This window comes from Hydra viridissima, unplaced genomic scaffold, assembly GCF_058129835.1.
Source record: "Hydra viridissima isolate aposymbiotic clone 2 unplaced genomic scaffold, HvirCarnegie_v1 scaffold_17, whole genome shotgun sequence".
Classification (NCBI taxonomy): Eukaryota; Metazoa; Cnidaria; class Hydrozoa; order Anthoathecata; family Hydridae; genus Hydra; species Hydra viridissima.
The window spans coordinates 604,083-628,115 of record NW_028324316.1 but is presented as its reverse complement, the minus strand read 5'-3'; the positions used below and the strand labels follow the sequence as shown (position 1 = coordinate 628,115).

Genomic DNA, 24,033 nt, shown 5'->3' with positions numbered 1-24,033 from the left:
ATGTAAACTAAAAATAATAATAATTGAAGCTGTGTTCTTGAGAGTCTCAAGAAAGAATCTAACGACGATGTTAGATTTTAACAGAATTTTTTTTTTTTTTTTTTTGCTAAATTTATTAAGTTTGTTTTTAAAATTAATCACTGATATGGAATTGACATAATGCATGCAATTGAAATAATGCATGTTAGCAGGTATTACGGCTTCTTTTTTTTCTTTTTTGCAAAGCAAAAAAACTCAGCATGATTTTGTTGTATCGGCAACCTATAAATTTGTTAATACAAACCTCAGTAGTTGTAAAAATGAAATAGCAAGCTGTTTTTGATTGCGCAATTTTTGATTTTGTGTGATTATTTGTGTGATTTCATTTGATTGCAAATCATTACGTCGTAAATTTCTACTTTATTAACTACCAAATAGTTTCTTGTTATGCCAGGGGCTTGTAATTAGGCATGAAAAATTAAAAACTACAAATAGTTGAAGTTCTAGATTTTTTGTAGATCTTATCATACTACACTCCTTCTTCCCTCCCCCCCCCCCCCTCCTTCCTCTCATAAACAACTGTAGTTCACTCCACTTGAGAATAGATTTTGGCATCCTTACTTCACATTCGAAAATTTGCAAAAAAACACCATAGATCAAGATGAGGCTTTGACTTTTTTACCTCTGGAAAACGCAAATAAAAAGATAATATTAATTCAATATTTCTGAAGGGTTGCCATAGTTACTCTAAAAACCTAATAATTATTCATAGTGTTCGGCACAAATTCAAATAGTTTGATCAAATATGCGTCAAATGTTTGAAATGGCCAAATTCAAATCTTCCTATTTTGAACTTAGATCAATTTCAAATCTTTCCAAGATTTGATGTATATTTGAACGTTATTTAACTTATTTCATTTATTAATTTTAGTTATCTGAATTAGGCTGTGACAATTCCCGTTTTCCGGGAAACGAAAGCGGGAATTTCCGGGAACGGGATTCATTTCCCGGACTTGGAAAAAAACGGGAACGGGAATTCCCGTTCCCGTATTTTAAAAAGCGGGAACGGGAAAATCCCGTTCCTGTTCCCGCTTTTCACCTGGAACGTCTAATATTTCCTGGTTTTTTTTCCTGCTTTTTTTTTTCTTTTTTTTTCCTGGTTATATAATTTGTTTGTTTTTTTTGTGGTTTATTTTGGTTTAGGTGTTTGTTTTTTTTTGGATTCTTTTTTATTTTTTTTTTTTATTTTTTAAATTTATTAACTTAACAACATAGAAGACTTTTACAACATAGAAGATTTTTACAACATAGAAGACACACAGGGGAGTTTTAATAAAAGCTATGTACCTAAAAAAAAAAAAGGAAAAAAGGTTAATTCTAACTAATAACTTATATTCAAAGGAAAATAAGGTAATTAACAAGAAAGATACCAAAGATATGAAGAAAGTTAGTAAAGAAAAGACGCAAGTTAGCAAAGAAAAGAAGAAATTAGTAAAGAAAAGAAAAAAGTTAATAAAGAAAAGAAGAAAGTTAGTAAAGAAAAGACGAAAGTTAGTAAAGAAAAGAAGAAGTTAGTAAAGAAAAGAAAAAATTAGTAAAGAAATGAAGAAAGTTAGTAAAGAAAAGACGAAAGTTAGTAAAGAAACGAAGAAAGTTAGTAAAGAAAAGAAGAAAGTTAGTAAAGAAAAGAAGAAAGTTAGTAAAGAAAAGAAGAAATTAGTAAAGAAAAGACGAAAGTTAGTAAAGAAACGAAGAAAGTTAGTAAAGAAAAGACGAAAGTTAGTAAAGAAAAGAAGAAAGTTAGTAAAGAAAAGACGCAAGTTAGCAAAGAAAAGAAGAAATTAGTAAAGAAAAGAAAAAAGTTAATAAAGAAAAGAAGAAAGTTAGTAAAGAAAAGACGAAAGTTAGTAAAGAAAAGAAGAAGTTAGTAAAGAAAAGAAAAAATTAGTAAAGAAATGAAGAAAGTTAGTAAAGAAAAGACGAAAGTTAGTAAAGAAAAGAAGAAATTAGTAAAGAAAAGAAGAAAGTTAGTAAAGAAACGAAGAAAGTTAGTAAAGAAAAGAAGAAAGTTAGTAAAGAAAAGAAGAAAGTTAGTAAAGAAAAGAAGAAGTTAGTAAAGAAAAGACGAAAGTTAGTAAAGAAACGAAGAAAGTTAGTAAAGAAAAGAAGAAAGTTAGTAAAGAAAAGACGAAAGTTAGTAAAGAAAAGAAGAAGTTAGTAAAGAAAAGAAGAAAGTTAGTAAAGAAAAGAAGAAATTAGTAAAGAAAAGAAAAAATTAGTAAAGAAAAGAAGAAAGTTAGTAAAGAAACGAAGAAAGTTAGTAAAGAAAAGAAGAAAGTTAGTAAAGAAAAGAAGAAAGTTAGTAAGGAAAAGAAGAAAGTTAGCAAAGAAAAGAAGAAAGTTAGCAAAGAAACGAAGAAAGTTAGTAAAGAAAAGAAGAAAGTTAGTAAAGAAAAGACGAAAGTTAGTAAAGAAAAGAAGAAGTTAGTAAAGAAAAGAAGAAAGTTAGTAAAGAAAAGAAGAAATTAGTAAAGAAAAGACGAAAGTTAGTAAAGAAACGAAGAAAGTTAGTAAAGAAAAGACGAAAGTTAGTAAAGAAAAGAAGAAAGTTAGTAAAGAAAAGACGCAAGTTAGCAAAGAAAAGAAGAAATTAGTAAAGAAAAGAAAAAAGTTAATAAAGAAAAGAAGAAAGTTAGTAAAGAAAAGACGAAAGTTAGTAAAGAAAAGAAGAAGTTAGTAAAGAAAAGAAAAAATTAGTAAAGAAATGAAGAAAGTTAGTAAAGAAAAGACGAAAGTTAGTAAAGAAAAGAAGAAATTAGTAAAGAAAAGAAGAAAGTTAGTAAAGAAACGAAGAAAGTTAGTAAAGAAAAGACGAAAGTTAGTAAAGAAAAGAAGAAAGTTAGTAAAGAAAAGACGCAAGTTAGCAAAGAAAAGAAGAAATTAGTAAAGAAAAGAAAAAAGTTAATAAAGAAAAGAAGAAAGTTAGTAAAGAAAAGACGAAAGTTAGTAAAGAAAAGAAGAAGTTAGTAAAGAAAAGAAAAAATTAGTAAAGAAATGAAGAAAGTTAGTAAAGAAAAGACGAAAGTTAGTAAAGAAAAGAAGAAATTAGTAAAGAAAAGAAGAAAGTTAGTAAAGAAACGAAGAAAGTTAGTAAAGAAAAGAAGAAAGTTAGTAAAGAAAAGAAGAAAGTTAGTAAAGAAAAGAAGAAGTTAGTAAAGAAAAGACGAAAGTTAGTAAAGAAACGAAGAAAGTTAGTAAAGAAAAGAAGAAAGTTAGTAAAGAAAAGACGAAAGTTAGTAAAGAAAAGAAGAAGTTAGTAAAGAAAAGAAGAAAGTTAGTAAAGAAAAGAAGAAATTAGTAAAGAAAAGAAAAAATTAGTAAAGAAAAGAAGAAAGTTAGTAAAGAAACGAAGAAAGTTAGTAAAGAAAAGAAGAAAGTTAGTAAAGAAAAGAAGAAAGTTAGTAAGGAAAAGAAGAAAGTTAGCAAAGAAAAGAAGAAAGTTAGCAAAGAAAAGAAGAAAGTTAGTAAAGAAAAGAAGAAAGTTAGTAAAGAAAAGAAGAAGTTAGTAAAGAAAAGACGAAAGTTAGTAAAGAAACGAAGAAAGTTAGTAAAGAAAAGAAGAAAGTTAGTAAAGAAAAGACGAAAGTTAGTAAAGAAAAGAAGAAGTTAGTAAAGAAAAGAAGAAAGTTAGTAAAGAAAAGAAGAAATTAGTAAAGAAAAGACGAAAGTTAGTAAAGAAACGAAGAAAGTTAGTAAAGAAAAGACGAAAGTTAGTAAAGAAAAGAAGAAAGTTAGTAAAGAAAAGACGCAAGTTAGCAAAGAAAAGAAGAAATTAGTAAAGAAAAGAAAAAAGTTAATAAAGAAAAGAAGAAAGTTAGTAAAGAAAAGACGAAAGTTAGTAAAGAAAAGAAGAAGTTAGTAAAGAAAAGAAAAAATTAGTAAAGAAATGAAGAAAGTTAGTAAAGAAAAGACGAAAGTTAGTAAAGAAAAGAAGAAATTAGTAAAGAAAAGAAGAAAGTTAGTAAAGAAACGAAGAAAGTTAGTAAAGAAAAGAAGAAAGTTAGTAAAGAAAAGAAGAAAGTTAGTAAAGAAAAGAAGAAGTTAGTAAAGAAAAGACGAAAGTTAGTAAAGAAACGAAGAAAGTTAGTAAAGAAAAGAAGAAAGTTAGTAAAGAAAAGACGAAAGTTAGTAAAGAAAAGAAGAAGTTAGTAAAGAAAAGAAGAAAGTTAGTAAAGAAAAGAAGAAATTAGTAAAGAAAAGAAAAAATTAGTAAAGAAAAGAAGAAAGTTAGTAAAGAAACGAAGAAAGTTAGTAAAGAAAAGAAGAAAGTTAGTAAAGAAAAGAAGAAAGTTAGTAAGGAAAAGAAGAAAGTTAGCAAAGAAAAGAAGAAAGTTAGCAAAGAAACGAAGACAGTAAACTACTTAAAAAAATTATAATTAGGTCTTAAACCTAATTATAATTTTAAATTATTATAATATTTATATATATTTACCTTATAGTTATAGTAGTTTGTTCCTAGTATTAGTACCAAATTTATAACATAAATCTTAAAATCTTAAAATAAACGGGAATATATGCGCGCAAATCATAAAATAGCGGGAATCCCGTAAAAAAGCGGGAAACTTGGTAAAATGCGGGAAACTTGTAAAAATACGGCTTTTCCCGTATTTCTTATATTATATTATAATATATAAATATATATATTATAATATATAAATATATAAATATGTATATATATAATATATAAATATATATATTATATATATAATATATATATAATATATATATATTATATCATAATATATAAATATATATATATTATATATTATAATATAATAATTACGGGAAAACCCCGTAACATCGAATGACGTACGGGAACAGGAACGGGAATTTCCTGTTCCCGTATTTTATTTATTACGGGAACAGGATCCCGTTCCCGTATTTTAAATACCAAAAGCAGGAACAGGATCCCGCTCCCGTAGTTCCCGTAAATACGGGAACTTGGCGCACTCTAATCTGAATCTATAAATTTTATTCATATTGCAGCATTTGTTACTATTTCTCACACATTACAGCTTCTTTTATTCTTTTTAATCCAACCAAGACTTCAAGCACTGGCAAGCTTGAATGGTATCTGCAGAGAGAAGATTTCTTTTGTCAGTAATAAGATTTTTTCCTAATGAGAAGAGCCTTTCTGATGATACAGATGTAGCAGGAATGGCCAGGTAATCTCTGGCCATTCTGGATAGGTTTGGATATCCAGGACAGTGCAGATAGGTTTGGGTCCAGGACAGTGCAGATAGTAAAGCAGTCACTAGTCAAATTATAATATTTTGACATTTTTGCGAGCGCTGCAACTGTAGAGCGGTGTAGATTATCTTCAGGGTTGGTTTTTGTGGTCATCCATTCAGTAATGTGATCCAAAAGAATATTGAAGAGAGGAACCACCAAAGACAATGTGGAATATGAATCACCACTAATGAGCTGGGTAAATTCCTTGAATGGTTCAAGATACAAAACAATTGTTTCAAACCTGTTCCAAACATCTGCTGAAATTGATAGACAACAGTCTGGATTGTTTGCAGTTGAGTCAAAATCGCAAAAATACGCAATGAAACCAACTTTTAATTCCATTGCTCGTTTAAGCATATCAGCTGTTGAGTTCCATCTTGTAGGGACATCAAGTATTGGTTTTAAGGTGCAATTTGATTGCTGGAAACCTTTGAACCTAGAATATGATTGAGGACTGGATCGGATTTTTTTAATTCCTGTTCTAAGTTTTACAAGATCATCTTTCAAAACATCCAAACCTGCTTGCGCGCCCAAATTCAACACATGAGCAAAACACCGGATATGCTCAAAGGTGGTTTTAATTTCGTACTTGGAATTTAAAATATCCATAAATGAATTATTATTGGAAGCATTATCTAAGGTAATGCCCATTCCTTTGCTTGTAAGACCGAATTCAATCAAAACTGACAAGAATGCATTAGATAAATTTGAACCTGAATGGGAATCAGGCAAGGATTTGAAATCAAGAGTTTTGGCATGTAGGTTCCAGTCTTTGTCAATGTAATGAGCCGTTATGCCCATAAAAGCAATCTTGTTGGGTGATGTCCAGCAGTCAGTGGTGAATGAAACCTTTGAGTCAAGATTCAAAAAAAGGGTCTTTAGTAATTGTTTTTTGGTGTTGTAAGTGTCCATTATCTGGCTTTTTAATTGGCGCGCACTCATGATTGACAAATTTGGTTTCAGTAGAGTGAGTAGTTTACGAAAGTGGCTGGACTCTACCTCATTAAATGATTGATCATTCTTGACAATCAGCTAACTAAGTATTCATTGAATAGATCTGGAGAATAAACGATTGGTGTCATTATCATGTCATCTAAACGTCGTTGCTTTGGTTCTCTGTCCCCAAGTAATTTGCTTTTGTGTTGAGAATTTAAATGGTTCATTAGATTTGTTGTCCCACCTTTATTGTAAGCATACTTGTTCTTGTGCTTTGGACAATGCTGGCATATGGCCTTGGTTTTGTCATGCTCATCAACTGTGAAATGATCCCATACAATTGATTGTGAACGTTTGGTGGTTTTTGTAACAGAAAAAGATTCGGGTTCTGGATTATCCGACATAATTAGGAATGTAATATATATTTCTGAAATAGATACACTTCAAGGTTGTTTACAAATAGTAAATATACTAATATTAAGTAAACACCTAATGAAAATGATTAAAATAATAATGGTTTAAATAATAAAAATAATATTAATAATAATGATAACAATAATAATAATTATATATAAGTCACTTGTCTTTATAAATACAATAGCTACATAAACAAAGTTAGACAGTTACAAACAGTTAAAACTGATAAAACGTAAAAGTAAACAATGACATATAGCAACTATTATAATGAAAAATAATTAATGAAAATAAGAATAACGAATATTAAAATAAATTTGAATTTGAATACACGACGGAAAATACAAACAATAGACAAACATACAAGACAATATACAAAAACGCACAGAAAATTAATAAAATTAAAAAAAAAATTCTTTGCTTTCAAGCAAGCCATTATTATATTTTTTTATTATTTTCTTTTTTCGAATGATTGTTTCTTTCAATGAATGTTTTTCGATTCGTTATTGTTTTACTTTTTCCATTTTTATTGTGGTTAAATTGTATTTGCAATTTTTTCTTTTGATTTTTACATATATTTTTTTCTACGTTTTTTCTTTTAATCTTGTACTTTGTTTACATTTCTTTTCTTTTTTTCTTTCTCTATGCTCTTTACTTTCTCTTTAATATTAACAAACTTTAATTAAAAACTCTTTTTTTTTTTTTTCCGTTATTGAAAGGCGACCGCCATTCCGGAAACCACTGCAAAGACCCCGGAATAAAGTGATATATATGAATATATATTGCGGGCCAGTAAAATTTGGCGTTTTTTTTTCAAACGCAAAAATTGAGAACAAAGTGAATATTTGAAAATCAAATCCAAATCCTCCAGATATTTGTCAAATCAAATTCAAATCTATCCCCTCAAAGAACAGTTCAAATTCAAATCTTTAAAGGTTTGACGTATATTTGATTTTGCCGAACACTAATTATTCAGAATTAATCTTTGTCAATATCTGTCATAATGGTTCTAATCCATAGTTGTTCCGTTCTGATAGCCCAACATGGTGCAGCAGCGATTTGAAGACTTTTTTCTTTCTACTTTCAACTTACAAAATTTAACAGATAACCTGCTTACACAGACTGGTGACAAACTTGCTGATGATGATTGCTTGATCAAGAAAACGAGAACTCTTAACATACCTCAATTTTATCAAGACTTCTATCTCACAATAGAAACACATGAGTTCATTTAAACTCTGATATTTTAAATGTGTTAAAAAAAGTTTAAAAAGTAAGTTAAAAAAAAATTTTATTCTTCGAACTGATCAAGTTTTTCTAGGACAAGAATGTCTTTTCTAGTAATCAATCAAAAGGTTTTTGAATCATCAGTCATTTACATGGAAAACTAAACTGGCTAAAAGAAGAGTTGAAGAGTTTGAAGAGTTTTTGGAGAGGAGTTTTTGAAGACAGTTTTTGAAGAACAGCTTTTGAAGAGGTTTTAAGATGGCAAAGTAAGAGTTAAGAAGAGTAAGAGATTTAAAAGAGAATTTTATGAGAAAAGAGATTTAAAAGAGAATTTTATGAGAAAAGAGTTTTAAGAGATTTAAAAGAGGAATTTATGAGAAAAGGATTAGTAAAGATTAAAGAGAATTCTATGAGAATTATTTATGAAGATTTTAAAGAAAAACTTACGAGAAGAATTGGTAAGAAAAGATATTTGAGTAACTTTAAATAAGCGTTATTATCTGTATTGATTTATTGATATTTGCATGAGTTAATTTTAAGAGAATATATATTGATGAGAATATTTGAGAATATTTATTAAGAAAAATAAGTAAGAGAAGAAGAACCAGTAGTAAGTACTTTTGTTTGCATTTCGATTATTAATATTATTGTTGTTATTACTATATGCGTTAAATACTGTTATTGAAAAGTTTAAAATTTACCGCGCACCTTAGCATATCCGCGCCATTACACTTACGTCACACGAATATAAGAGTGCTTACCGTTACACCTTAATAGAACATTTGTTGTGTTTTATATTATAGAATATACTGAGGACGGCGAATTTAAGTTAAGCCTTTTTGATTAGACCTTGCTCATTCCTAACCAAACTATTCCCAAACCTAGCCCTTTCCTAACCAATTACTCGCCAGACCATCAACCTAGTTCCCAACCACCATATACCTAATCCAAACAACACCAAACCCAAACCTTCCCCTTACCCCTTTCCCTCAAACGTAAGAAAACATAAACATATAAATAAAATAAGAAGACAATATAAATATAATAAAACACCACCGCCCTCACATTACGCTTAACTTTATTCTTTACCTCTATAACTATTTTCTTTATGTTTATGTACATTTTATAATTTCTTATTTGTGTATATGTGTATATACGTATGTATATGTAAATACATTATAATAACTATTTGGTCTATATTTTAACTTTTTTAAAAGTCTGTTTTATAAGTGTTACTTACAATTTTTGTAAAGTTCTACTTTTACTATGTGACTAGTTTATTTCTTATGTTTTTCTCTTGTCTTTTTTTTATCTTATTTAGGTCATTACGTTTTATTAGTGAATTACTATTTGCAATGACCAGTGTTTTTTTTGTAACATCCTTAACACGAAATATATTCATATTGATATTGATATTGATTGATATTGGTATACAAAACTTATGTAGAGGAGAGTTTTTTAGTATAGGAGAAAATGTGGAATTGAAACGTTCTGTTCCCTGCGAGAAAGCGACATGGTTAGAAAATAGATTTGCTTTAAAGATTTTTGTTCTTTCATATAACTTCTAACTACTGATTGACATTAATCATGGTTATCACATTTTATTTGAACTATTTTTAATGAATTATTAAATACAATAAAGTTATAATCCTATAATACCAACAAAGTATTTGGTGTATAAATTTAAAATGGTTTCAAGAATTGAAAGAAGAAAAAGTCGTGATCAACTTAATATTTTTATTTCAAGATTAAAAGGTAATACAACAATATCTGTCGTAGCCAATAATCTCGATAATTTAAAAATATCAAGGTAATGTTATAAAGTAATTATACTATATTGTTGCTTTTATCTCATCCTGTTTACTGACTGTCAGACAAGTATATGACTGCCTTTTTTTTATCTAAACTTTTTTAACTTCTTTTTAAAAAGTTTTGGGCAAATATATTTATTTTAGTAGAATCTTCCAGTTATATGAAGCAGGTTGAGCTTGTTATAGAAGAGGAGAATATTAAAATTGGAGGCGATAACATTGATAGAAATGTGCCTACCGTTTTTGATGATGTGGCTGGATTATATGACAAAATGGAGCACGAAAGCAACAAATGTAAATTACGATTTCCTTTGTTTAATCTAAATTATTAATTTTTGACACTGACACTCACCAAACACGCACTACAAAAAAGATTGCTGTCAGTTTTTTTACTCAGTGTAATTAGTCAAACTAATTGAACAAACTTATACATTTCTGTACCTTACAGTGCTAAAAAGCTAATTTAAAAAGAAAATAGTTTTTTTCAGGAGAAGTTCCATTAAGAGAAAGTCATGAAAGTGAAGAAGAATCCATGTGTCATCTTTCATCTCTCCACATAAAGCTGTTATATTTCTGTTTGAACTTGACTGAAAACAAAATTCAAGTATTTAATATCATCATTTGATAATATCATTTTCATTTAATTCAAGTCTGATTGCATAAGAACATCTCTTAGTTTATCTGATATAAGTAAAAGTTATTTTTCTGCTTTTTTTTGTGATGAGGTGATTTATTTGTTCTTATATGAATGGGTTTTGTTGCTAGATTTTTTTTTTTAAAGGTTCCCAGTTTTTAACTACCTGAATCACCTATCCAGCCAATTGTTAGTTTTTGAATACTGGGATCTAGGTATATATTTTTTGTACACAAAAGTTTGATTGTGTTTTTTACTGATTTCTTATAGGTTTCAAGCATTCTACAGTCAGATTTTTAGTCAATTGTATGCTGTAAACTATTTATTGTTCATGTATAGGTTTTCTCCTAAGCTGATTTGCATTTATAGCAATACTACTTATATCTGGGTTTATAAGGCTACCATGCTCTAAAACCTTTGGATATAAATAATCATGAGCTTTGATATGAATCTCAGCGTCCATATGTAGGAGTACATATGGCCCAAGGAGTACATGCAAAATATGTATTGGTGTGCATATCTTATTAAATCAAATTAGAAATATACTTTTATATTAGCTAAGCATTAGTTTTGTAATTGTACAAAAGTGCTATAGATTTTTTTTTTTTGAAGGGGAAATTGTAAATCGTTCGAGTTATATAACCATTGAAAATAATATTTGTTGTAACTTTAGTTAAGTCCCCGTGATTCCTCTGATTCAAGTTAACTGGGTATGCATGATAGTATGCAAGATGCTTGCAGCCGGCTTAAAGTTGAATCATTTAGTACACAAGGTTTAAATGTTTTGTATTACTATAAAATGAATGGCAGTAGTATTATATTTTAAGTAGTATATTGTTTATTGTGGTTATTTTCATAGGACAGTTTATCATAAGTGTGTACATTCTTCGTGAACTGAATACAATCCAATCTAAGTTGACCAATCTTAATCAATGGCAGGGAAGATTGGAGGAATGTGTTGCTAGCGATCCTGGTGATCAGAATGCCTGTAATACGCAATTTTCTACCTTAGCTTCTCTGCAGTAACATTCTGAGATGGAAAAGCACTAAAAATATAGTAAGTTCTTTTCAATTGTCATGATGTGTTAATCTTGGCATGGGAGTATAGTATAAATGATGGTATAACATCCTTAAGTTGTTAACTGATCTTTTTTAGTTAACATTGATGAAGCATGAGGGAAGGTTGACTGTAATGAGCACATTTCACGGGTGCTTAACAAAATGGTGGCGCATGACTTACAGCAGAAGTTCAATAGGCCTGGAACACATGGGAAGCAGAAGTTTTTTGATAGCCTGGAAAATCAGCTCAAAAGTGAGTGCAATCTACATCTTCTGTGAAAAGTAGTACAAATCTGAATCTGTCTGAGTGTGATTCAACAGTTTGACTCGTGGTGTTTGACTTGAGACAATAAAATAAAATAAAACAATTAAGATCTTTTTATATGCAGATATTATTTATATTGTCAATGGGACAACATCAAACTATACAATATCTAATACATGTGAACCCATTTAATTAGATGTAACTATAGAAATTGATTATATAATGATTGATTTAAATTAGTATTTATTAAAATAATTTTTCCCTTTTTTTTTATATGTAATTAAACAACTATAGCTTTAACTCTTCACTTATTGCGGCGCTGCAAGAAAAAGACACAAGTTTCGATTGAGGAAGAGAGTAAAGACGATGACAATGAAGGAAAAGTAGACGACAGTGAAAACGAAGATCCTTGACAAAAAAAGACTTAGAAATAACTTTTATAATAAAAGATATCATGTAATGATGATTTATATAAATACTATTATATAAACTGTATTTAACTATTGAGTAATATTAACTAAAAAAAACAACCACGCTTTACTACTCATACAGGATGAGTAGTAAATCGTGGTTTTTTTTTGGCCGCTTTAGGGCAACTCCTTCAGGGACCCTGAAGTTTTTTAAAAGCGGGTAGCCGGCGAAAAAAAGTTCATTTTTGTTATTTTTTCAAAAAATTACAAAATAAAGTGCAATTTTTACTCTAAAACAAAGTTTGAAAGGTCAACTTTTCACACAAATTTTTTTTACCCTTTTTAAACATGACATTTTATATTTTATGATATTTTTTCTAGGAACGTGTTTTTAGTTGAAAGTCAAGTTTACTTTATATCTTAGTTAGTTATTTAGTTAGTTGCTTAGTTACTTAATTAGTTAGTCTCATAGTCTTAAATCCTATGAGACTAAATACGTCCTTTGGATTTTAATGCAGGATTTTAAAATGATTCCTCTTGCTTATAATAAATCTAGGTTAATTTATATGTGCTTTCTGATGTTGGTTACGTCATTAGGTATTCTTACAGTTAAAAAACTCTTTAGCGCATCAGAAAAAAATTAAGTTCGAACTGCAAAATTTTCCTTTAGGTATAAATTAGTAAGTCATTTCCTTTCAAATTTATTCTAAGGGAAAATTTTAATATTTGACTAAAATGTTTTCGTATCGGTAAGTGTTTCGTATTGGTAAATATATTCGTGTCGGTAAAAATACCTTTAAAAAAATGAAACCTTTACTTATTTAACTCTGTTTTGTGTACAAAGATACAATCCGAAATCTTTTTATAACTCTCTTACAAGAAACACAATAGCGTATCATGGGAAATTCAGATAAGTAGAAAGTTAAACGATTCTATTTATCTACCTGCTTACCCCCGTGTTTTTACCCCCGTGTTAGTAAAAATGTTTAAAGTAAACAGAAAAAATGTGTAATTTCGTCACATTTTTAATGATTGAGTTAAAAGGTTGTGTCTTTTACGAATCCAGCTTGTTATCATTTTGCAATAAATTTATTTTATATTGAAATAATTTTTTGTTTATAAAGAGTAGAAAGATGGTGCAAAAAAGTGATAATTTGAATTTTACTCCTCAACATAGCTTTTATCTTACACATTGGTTACGATTGGTTATTAAAGCTTATGTAATAATAAAATATTAATGACTGTATATTTGCTTTAAGCAGAAAACATAAATTTCAAACTGGGGGTACTGATTTACAAAAAATATAAGATTGAAAACAGAAACCGGAGCCAAAACATTTTTCTCAGTAAAAATCAGCGAATCGTTGAGATGTATTTTATTGATTTCTCCCTATAGTTATTATAAAATCAATTTCTTCAATATAATATATTTTTAAACATATGAATGTGCCTCTTACTAGGAAATAACGCTTTCGAATCAACACGTTGTTAGATGCCTGTCAAAAGTTGGTATGTATATAAATTTGATAAAATTTATTTAGCTTCAATCCATAGTTTACCTGGTTTCACTGATGTAATATTTACAACTAATATTCCAACAGAGTCAGAGAAAGAAGAAAAACTAGCGTCGTGTTTCTACAAGCTGTTATTTTTCCGCAAATGTTACAATTTACAACTTGAAAATAGCCGCAAGGTAAAAATTGTTAATAAAAACCACTAGAAAAAAAAAACAAACTTCTTTGAGAACTTTTTATAAACACGTTGTTATGACTTAATAAATTTGAAACGCTTTTAACTTCCTTACAAAACGCTTAACGCTTTATGATTTGAAGTTTTGTTTGTTTTTGGTGTTTTCCTTTTTTTAATTTTAAAAACAGAATAGTTGTGATTCACTCTGCGGAGGGAAAATTATTTGCAAAATAGTTTACAGTTAAAAAAAGTTTTTACGAACAAACAAAAAGAATGCTGAAGTTGAAAATTGTTTTTATCGAATTGTAAAATTTGTAATTTAACTTTTCAAGTAAATGTAAGTAAAGATTTTTTGTGGTAAAAGTAAATTCTCTGAAAGGCTAAAGCAAACTTCAAATAACGCGTTCATATTTTTTAAATGTAGGTAGAAGGAGAAAAAAAAGAGAGATATTAAGAAGTTTGACAAGAACGTGGAAACAGCAGCATTTTCTTGCTCAGACACCTTATTGCGTTGTCTATTTTCATTACAAAAATCAAATTTCTGTAAAAATTTTTCAAACACTTACGACGAGGTGTCATTTCACTTTTAAACATTAATTTTTGAATGAAAGAAATCGCTTTTTTAAAAAATCAAATCAAAATAATATATCAAATGCAACACGCACATTCATCATTTCTTTGTTAAAGATTGTAGTTTTTGAAAATGGAGTTTTTTCAATGGAGAATTATATACTTAATCTTTATTTTTTTATTCATTTATATAATTTTTTCAATTACTTTAAATTACTCAAACAACTCTATAATACTTAATCTTGTACGATCACGAATCATCGAGAAAGTTCCAAATAATGCATCCAATACAGATGAAGAGGACAGAAGACCAGGTGAAAAACATTTTATTACAATATTTATTATAGTTAACTGAATTTGTTCTGCTGCATTTTATTAGTTTTTAGCAATAAATAAACACATTTTTTAACTTTATTGATTTAATTTTACTTATTTTAAATGTACTGTTAACTGGGTATACTTAGGACAAGAGGGGCAACTTGGGCCTTAAACTTTAATTCAATTTTAGCTTCAATTCAAGTTCAACAGCCCTATTCCATAAAAACAGCATTGAAATTGGCAGGTTTATTGATGGTATTAGTTTAATATTTTAATTTAAATAATTATTCAATACCAAGGCTGACTTGCTGAAAAAAAATTAAATTTTTTCGTCCCAACTCATCCCTGCTGTCTCAAGTATACCCCCTGTTTCTTAGTTTCATATCAGCACTTTGAAGTGTATGCGGCAATTTTCATGCTTCACAATAGCAATCTTCCGATAAAATAAATAAGAATTTCTGGTTGAAATTGTATGTATAAGTGAAAATTTAAAACACATCAGATAATAAGGTTTTTATCAGTACAGTTCGTTTGAAATTTTCGCTGAATTACGCGAATCAATTACAGTTTTTGAGGTCAGTTTTTGAAGTGTCGATTGGCTTTTTTTTTTTTTTTTTTACCTAAGAATTTGAAAAATGAAAGGTTCCAAAATGTAGTTATCTAAAAGATGGCATTGTCTAGTTTTATTCTGTCTTTTTTTTTTTGGAGAATTTTGTTTATATTTTTTATTTTTTCACTTATTCAAATATACGAAGTTTTAAATTTAGGTTTTCTAATAATCAGAACTATTATTAGTATTTTTAAAGCCTATAAAGCATATTTGGAAGTCCTTTTTACAGAAAAGCACTTCTGATATCATTTCAAATATCGACTATAGTTATGGTAGATTTTCTAACCTCTGCCATGCGAAGCAGTCATAAATCATTTTAAACCAACAACATTATACAATAATTAAAGTCGAAAAAGATACAAAAAATACACAGTTGAAGTCGTAAATGATATGAAATATACACTAGCCTTTTTTTTTTCTTCTCCGTTATATATTTTTTTTAGACAGAGGGAGAATATTTTCTTTTAAATTTTTTTAATAATGCTTACTATTCCCGCCAGACCTTTAAAAATTATTTATCCAATAAAATCTTAACCTATTTATTGTTTATTTGTCGGTAAAAGTAGTCAAACGATCAAATGTAATTTATAATGTATTGTTTAATAAAACTCACATTATTATAAATTGCCCTGAAGAATGCTTATGGCTCTTCAAAAAATTAGATCAGATTTTATGGGAGAATGGAATTTGTTTCTTCAATCTTTAAAAAAATTGTTTCTTCAATCTTTAAAAAAAATTTCCAAATAGAAAAAAAATAGTGTAAAAAAATATTGTTATTGTAAGAGATCTTAAAACAAAAAATAATCTAAAAAAATTTATTTCCTAATTATATCATTGTTTTACAAAACGTCATGATCCTACATCTTTATTTCCTATCATTGTTTTAAAAATTTATAAACCATCATGGTCCTGCATCTTGGTTCTAGAAAGAAGCTATTTCCTCTCTATTCTCCTCAGGATGTTTCCAACCAGAAACCTGTGTCTTTTGCTGTATAATTTTGATCATTTAACTCGTGCTTTTGGTTTAGGATAACGGAATCCTCTTTTTCTAGTAGTGAATGACCGAATTTTCAGCCAAAGCCAAAAGTACCCAGATTTCCGTTCAGTAGTTGTAATCGAAACGTTGACCGAAATTCGAGTGAAGCCGAAACCGAAACTTGGAAAAGAATTGTTACAAATCCCTAAATAAAAAAAAAAATGTAAATTTTTTATTTGCTAACTAAAAATGGATACAATAACAATAAGCTCAATACAAAAAAAAAAAAGTCAATAGAAAAAATGAACAGAAAACATATAAAGGAATTCTCAAATAGCTCGAACAACCCCCCCCCCCTTCCCCGTGCTTACCCTTTCTGGCAAGCTTTGCAATTCGTTGCATTTGAGCCAAAGAAAGTTGGGTTACCGCTTATTGATCCAAATGATTTGAGTACTTATCAGAACTATCTTATGCATGTGATGGAGTTTCGGAAGGTAATGTATTATCTTTTTCTCAGCGTGATCCTAGGAAGATGCCACATTTACTTTTGTTAACGCCTCTAAAAAAATTCTCAGGTTATAAGTAGCTACAACAAAACCTTCAATTACAAACGAGGTATACTTTTCTAGTTTGTTTGAGATAACAATGAATTTTACATAAAGGGATCAAACTAAGTTACTAAAGTACTCAAGAATATAGTGGATTGAATATTACATAGAAATGCGTCTTTTGACCATCCAAAATTATTCAGCTAATGATGTTGGCTGGCAAACAAAAATACATTCGGAATTTAGGTTTACGACGGGTTCTTAAAATACAAAAGTTTAATAAAAGAAAAAGATAATCAGGGCAATGGAGTTTTCAAAGTACCAAGATTGAACTTTAATGCTAAAGGTTATGTTATATTGATTGATTGGGAGTTCGATGATGTCACTGAGCCATGATTAACCAGACATTTCTACAGTGGATTTAAAAAATAGCTATCTATGAAAATAATGACGTTTTGAAACTACCTTGCCACACTCAGTCGGTGGAAATGAGCATTAAGCTAGTAGTAACAGAAGCTTCATCTTCAGTTTGTGGCTAAAAAGCAACAGTTGAAGTCATTTGAGTCACTCCTGCATCTTGAAACGACTTATCTAAAATTGAAATTAAAAAAATGTCGGCTGATTCTACAGGCCACCCTCTACCAAGTACTAAATTTACTATATTGTTGTAAATGATTTTTTAGGCTTCCAGTTTTGTAAAATTTTAACAGTAAAAAAAAAAGTTTCAACTCTCTCTTTAAACTTTTGCATTGTAGTTTTTAAAAAAAATTTTGTAAATATTTTTTTTTGAAAAGAATGAAATTAACTTAGAGTCATGTAAAGTAAGAGTTATGGTACAGTAGAGCTTCTGTGAAAGGAAAATGTTTTCTAAGAAAAATTGAAAAAATTCGTTCCCTAACATCTGAACGTTATTGTTTGAATGCTTACACCCAGTGCGTATATGTACTGTATACGCATGCGTTTCATTGCTTAATCTTTAAATTCAAAACTCGCTTTTTTAACATACGTCATTGAAATTTTATCTTTTGTTTAGAACTTCCTCCAGATCCTAAACGAGAATACGTCATACTGACGTATACATCCTTTTTCGGTAGCTTACCGTGGCCATATTTTAATCCTGTGCTAAAATGCAATTTTAACACCTCTAACTTTCGTATGACGTTCGACAAAGCATACTTTAGCAGGAGCGATGTTGTGATGTTTCACTCACGTGACATGCCATCAACAGAACAGTTGGAAAACCTATCGAGCATGCGAAAAAAAGGTCAGCTGTGGATTTATTTTACAATGGAGTCTATACCCAATAATCCTAGTGTGGAAAATATTGATAAATATTTTAATGCTACAGCTACATATGGAGTAGATACAGACATTCCCCTACCGTACAGGTTTCATAGCAGGCGCCATCTGCTCGAAGCCAGCATGAACAAAAATTATTTTTTAAACAAAACCAGGATGGTAGCATGGGTTGTTAGTAATTGTGGTGGTGATGCTAGAAACGCTCTTGCGAATAAATTAATCACCTACGGTGTAGACATTGAGGTTTCAGGATCGTGTTCAACAAGTTTTCCGAAGAGATTTACTTCAACTTGCAAGGGACGACCGTGTTTCACAGATTTAAAAAACTTTAAATTTTATTTTTCTGCCGAAAATTCGTTATGTGATGGGTACATAACAGAAAAGTACTGGGAAACTGGGCTAAATAATGATTTAATACCGATAGTATTAGGTGGTTCTAACTATTCTGATCCTAGATTAGCCGTCCCAGGTTCTTTTATTGATGCTATGAGTTTTAGTTCGCCAAAAGCTTTGGCTGATTATATTTTAGATGTGAGTTCAAATTCTACAAAATATAACTCTTTTTTCGAATGGAAGAAACGCTGGCAGCTAGATAATGACAATTATTTCTGTAGGCTTTGCAAAAAAATAAAACGTGGTTTAAAGTTTCGCAAGAATCCTTTAATAAAAACTATGGGTTCAGAAAAGTGTTCCCAACCCAGAAAAAGATTCGACATTTGGATAAATAAAAGCTAGAAAAGTATGAAGCAACTTTTATATTAAACTTTCTCACTGGCATTTTTATGGTTTATTTAGTGTTAACGTGCAACACTTTGTGTTGTTAGAATAGTGTTATAAATGTTCCTTTGGCTCTTTTTTTTTTCAACCTCTGCAATCCGTAATGCCTTCCGACGTCCCTGATACAACTATAATTACTCATTAAAAATGTTTAAAATCTGAAAATATTTTGTCTTTGTTTTGAGTTAAATTGCGAGCATTGTTTTTTAAGATATACATATACATATTAAGAAAAACATATTAAGAAAAACATATACATATTAAGAAAAACATATACATATTAAGAAAAACATATACATATTAAGATATACATATACATATTAAGAAAAACATATACATATTAAGAAAAACATATTCGTTCTTTAAGATTTTTTGAAATTATTGATCTTTTATGTTATTAGATGTTTTGATATATTGAAAATGAATTTTTTAACCAATCAGAGCATTTGTTTTAACCGTAAAAAGACCACGGCGTATATTATCGAGAAATATAGGTAAGGTGAGCTTATCCCAACAAAAGTCATTCTGATGTGAGAGAAAAAAATGTTTGTATTTTTTTGAAACTTTCAGCCCTGGATCAAATGAAAGTAAGAACTTTTTAAAGTAATGTAAACATACAATCGTATATAGTTTTCTCGTTTGACCGAGGACTTAATATTTACAAAAGAAGGTTTGATCTTCAGAAAGATCCAACTCTCTTTGCACTGATACTCCTCCTCACGATATTTAATACGGGGTCTGACAATAAGTTCTCATTAGGTCTCTGTAGCCTCTTTACTCATCTTGATGATAAAATGTTCTCTGAAGTTTTTAGTTTGTGATCTCTGTGCTCTCTTGGAGTTTTTCTTTAGTAGGCTTCATCTTCCTGCTGAAAGACAAACCTACTAAACTAAAGCTCATTTAAAATATATCTCATCATTTTAGAGCCTTATCTTTAACACGGAATATGTTAAAACCAAAAATATATATCAGTTTTAGTTAAAAAAGTGAAAAAATAATAAAAAAAGATTTAAGGTTATGAAAAACTTACCATGGTTTATTCGGTTGTCAATGGTAACCGATCCTCCGGATTTAGACAAAACAATCACCAGGTCTAGTTTTGTATTCTAAACCTCTTAAGTCTACAAAACAACATTGAGGAAGGTTTCTCTTTGGTCCAAGTATTTGAGATACATAAAACATGTATGGGAAAGATTCATCTCAGTACTCGTGCTTTTTCTTAAGCAATTTTGAGATATTGATTGCCAGCTCATTCTTTTTTCAACAGCTCCAGATCTGAATCTTGGTATTATGTTTTAAAGTATTAATTATCTATAATTAGAACTTTGAGCCGTATCATCTTATGCTATTCTGCCCTACTTAAACAGTAGTACAGCAATAATTAGAAACTTAGATAGGTGATTGACTTAACAGTTCCTCAAACTTAAATTTCTTGGACCAGTATGAACCATTTTCAATAAGAACGCGACTCCGCTCTAAAGATCGTCACATTTTAAAGAAATAAGCGAGATTTTACATCAAAAATTGGTGAGGTTTTAACATGAGGTGAGAGATGATCACTGATTTTAATTTTTGAAAAAATTAACATAAGCGGAAAATGAGTCGAAAGTACAAATTATCAAACGCTTATTGGTCAGGGTCGCAGGTGTATGGAGTAAAGTTTTACTGCTACTCTTTTTAGACATGTTACGCTTTTTGTTAGTTTTGATTGTTAGTTACGCTTGATTGTACAAATGATTTCGTTGCGCGAACAAGGAATAAAAAGAGTTGAAAAATAATCAGTTTGATAAAACCAAACAAATAAATAATTTTATTTTTGTGTCTTTATTTTAACACTATTTTTTGCAAGTTGTGACCTTAAGTTTTTATTAAGAAAATAAAGCAAATTTTTAAATTTTGTTTATTGAAGAAAAAAACTTTCATTTTCGAGGTCTTAACTAAGTGCAAGGTCCAACAGCGCAAAACATTTTTTAACCAACATTTTGTCTTAAAGATAAAATTACAGAATGCTAATAAATTACAGAATACAGAATACTGAGTGTTAATAAATTACAGAATGTTAATATATTAACTTATATTTACTTGGTTATCATACAAAGCTTTAAACCTGTTGAAAAAAAAAATTATTTGAGATCAAGTTATCAAATAAAGTTTTAATAAAACTTGGTTACTTTTCTTTTGACGAAATAAATACTTGAAAAATCCGATTTATTATATGAAGTATTTAATACAGAAAAAAAACTGCCATCTTTTAAAATTTACGAGAGGACTAGAACATTCACAAGAACGACATTTTATTTTTACATTACAGGTACGTTAATTTATGATTATTAGCTTTTTCTTAACATTTTTACCTTTTTGAAAATGTTGGATAAATGCATATTATTCCACCATCAAACTTTTTCAATGTAGACGAATTTGGATTGTCTGTATGCCATAAACCAGGAAAAGTTGTTGCCCTGAAGGGAAAACATAGTGTTGGTGGCTTAACAAGCTCCGAAAGGGGAAAAACAATCACAATAGTTTGTTGCCAATCAGCAAGCGGATTTTTTGTCCGTCCGATGTTGATTTCTCCACGTATTCGAGTGAGACCTGAGTTTTTAGATAAAGCGCCAATTGGTTCTATTTCTGGTAACAGCAAAAATGGTTTAATCATTTTTTACAAGCAGTCCAGCCACAGTCAAGAAACCAACCAGTTCTTCTAATTTTAGATGGACATTCAAGTTATAAAAAAATCTTAGTATTATAAAAGCTAGCGAAACAAATGTTATTATATTATCACTTCCGTCCCATTGCACTCACAAACTGCAACCACTTGATGTTTCATTTTTTAAAAGCCTCAAAATATTCTATGATCAAGAAGTTGATACTTGGCTTCGTCACCATCCAGGTCGTCCTGTAACTGAATTAAAAGTTAGTGATTTATTTGGAATAGCTTATGGGAAAGCTGCAACTGTTCAAAATTGTCAGTCAGGGTTTAAAAAATGTGGAATATATCCATTTGATAGAAATGTGTTTATTGAAGGAGACTTTGCTGCAGCTAAGGCTACTGATCACTCATATGTTGTATCAAAAATTTTAAAACTAAATATTACCTCTGAAATGCACCCTTCTCTCGACAATGGGTTAGACTCTGCTAAAGATTTAGATCATATTGATTTTGTCACAGAATGTGTAATTGCTTCTCAGAAAGGTAAATCATTTTAAAAGATGTACTATTTTTACCATCTTCCACCATTTATTTAAAACATAAATGTAGTTTTTTTTAAATCAAGCAAAATGATAACTCATCTGTTGTTTTATTAACCTAAAAAAAAGTTTCTTAAAAAAATTGTTCAAATTTTTTTAAAACATTTAAACTATTTTTTTTATAATTTACATGTTGCATAATTTTATTCACCTTTTTTAGTTTAATATTTTTATATAAAATCTGCTTCACCAAACTCACCATTTACACTTCAGAAGTCATTAGAATTAGCCACCTCTGATGAAACCTCACAACCAGTGGCGGAACTACTGGACGCAGGACTCTGCGTTGCGGGGGGGCCTACCAGCTATTGGGGGCCCTCATATAAAAAAAATTATACTCTCAATAATATTTATACTATAAAACTCTTTTCCGCAGGTATAGTGGGCCCTAAAATATAAAACTTGGATAAAAAAATGTCATCCATCGTCTTAAAATATATTGTTCAAAAATTTTTTTTTGTATTGGAGTGCGTAGTTTACATTTAAACGAAAAGTTTTAACCTTTTTAAAATTGCTTACGCAATTGAGAAATAAAGTACGATTATCAGCTGCGAACTGCCAGATATTATTGTATAGTTAATTTTTATACCGTTATGTTGTGTTTGTGTATGAATTAGACAATTAGGCTGAATTCGGTAAAAGTAATAATTTGTTGCGTATAAATTTTTTTTAAACTGTAAGAAGTTCTTCAATTTATAAGTTCTTAGTTGCATATTCAATATTTTTAAAATATAAACAATATTATTTGTTATGTCGTTGCATATCAAGGATAATGATTCTATAATCCTTGTTGCATATACAAATTAACTTTTAAATGTATGTTCTCATTTTCAATTTTATATTAAATCTTCCGTTGTATTAAGTTAACTTTTCATTTCTTATTTTATCTGAATTACTAGTCTCCAATTTATTTAATCGTGTTACGAATAATAAAGTATTGTTGCACGAGAGTTTATTACTTCACTGATATTATTTAATAAAAGGTAATTAATAAATTTGTAATAATTAAAAATTTTACAACAGGTACTGAATTTATAAATTTGTAATAATTTAGATTTTGACTCATAATAATGGAAAAGAAATCAAGTAGTACAAGCGGTGCAGCAAAAAGAAGAAAGTTAAAAGAAACAAAAGCTACTTTAGCTAAATTGCCGAAGCTTACAACGTTTTTGAAACCAATCGAAAAGCGAGCGGAAACGGAAGTGGAAAGTCAAAACTCTGCAGAAGTGGTATGTATAAATCAGTCAGTAGAACATGATGATATCGAAGAAAACATTGCTACTGGTAATAAAAATGTGAACGAAGAAGATGTGAATAGGTCTCCGAGAAACCACCGAAATGAAAACCAGGAAGATTCAAACTCTGATACGAATGACGCCATTGAACAAATTAATTTAGAAAAATCAAGTGAATTATTTTCTACTGACATTGCAAATTTTCATGGTAAAATACTAACAAAAGATATTAAGAAAATAATTGTATTATCGGAATCGTGTCGGCCAAAAGGTCCTTTTATACGCGACCCCTTGCAAGAAAACCGTAGGTTTTCCAAGAAATATTTTAAAACTACCACAAAATATGGATCTATAGAAAGAATGTGGCTTTGCTATTCCCCAAAACTTGATGCCGTTTATTGTGAGCTTTGTTGGCTTTTCTCAGAAGAACGAAAAGCAAAGGATAACTGGCGTGAGCATGGTGTCAGAGATTGGCGTGGTCTTTCTAAAAAAATTAAAATTCACGAAAATAGTCAACAACATATATTTGCTTGTTGCATTTATGAAAAATGGCGACATAATGAAACAGTTGATAAAAATATAGAAGAACAAATACGATACCAATCAAATTTTTGGGTGCAAGTCTTTGAGCGGATAGTAAATATAACATTAGCACTTTGTAAAAATTCTTTGGCTTTTCGTGGTCATCGTGAATCATTTGACAATGAATATAATGGTAATTTTTTAACCTAAGTT

The 24,033-nt window shown here is 29.3% G+C and overlaps 1 protein-coding gene and 2 long non-coding RNA genes across 23 annotated transcripts; all 3 read left to right on the top strand.

Moving 5' to 3' along the window:
* The first annotated feature begins 929 nt into the window (after positions 1–929).
* Positions 930–4,370, top strand: LOC149876924 (uncharacterized). The gene is made up of 2 exons (XR_016448299.1): positions 930–3,877; positions 3,961–4,370. It is a non-coding gene; the product is annotated as an uncharacterized LOC149876924 (long non-coding RNA).
* Positions 4,371–8,293: 3,923 nt separating this feature from the next.
* LOC149876923 (uncharacterized) lies at positions 8,294–12,072 on the top strand. Of its 16 annotated transcripts, none has more exons than XR_016448357.1 (7): positions 8,294–9,603; positions 9,804–9,953; positions 10,148–10,263; positions 10,441–10,508; positions 10,967–11,066; positions 11,153–11,350; positions 11,450–11,853. It is a non-coding gene; the product is annotated as an uncharacterized LOC149876923 (long non-coding RNA). The 16 variants fall into 16 exon arrangements; XR_016448346.1 differs by having other exon boundaries at positions 10,138–10,263; XR_016448352.1 differs by having other exon boundaries at positions 8,570–9,364; positions 10,138–10,263.
* Positions 12,073–13,043: 971 nt separating this feature from the next.
* Positions 13,044–24,030, top strand: LOC145182757 (3-galactosyl-N-acetylglucosaminide 4-alpha-L-fucosyltransferase FUT3-like). Of its 6 annotated transcripts, none has more exons than XM_090074558.1 (4): positions 13,044–13,536; positions 13,629–13,720; positions 14,141–14,600; positions 17,772–18,880. In XM_090074558.1, the coding sequence occupies exons 3-4, from the start codon at positions 14,420–14,422 to the stop codon at positions 18,770–18,772; spliced, it is 1,182 nt and encodes a 393-aa protein (XP_089930684.1). In that variant the 5' UTR covers positions 13,044–13,536; positions 13,629–13,720; positions 14,141–14,419; the 3' UTR covers positions 18,773–18,880. The 6 variants fall into 6 exon arrangements, with proteins under 6 accessions (XP_089930684.1, XP_089930683.1, XP_089930682.1 ...); XM_090074557.1 differs by having other exon boundaries at positions 13,071–13,536; positions 13,629–14,053; XM_090074556.1 differs by having other exon boundaries at positions 13,071–13,536; positions 13,629–14,600.
* Positions 24,031–24,033: the final 3 nt, after the last annotated feature.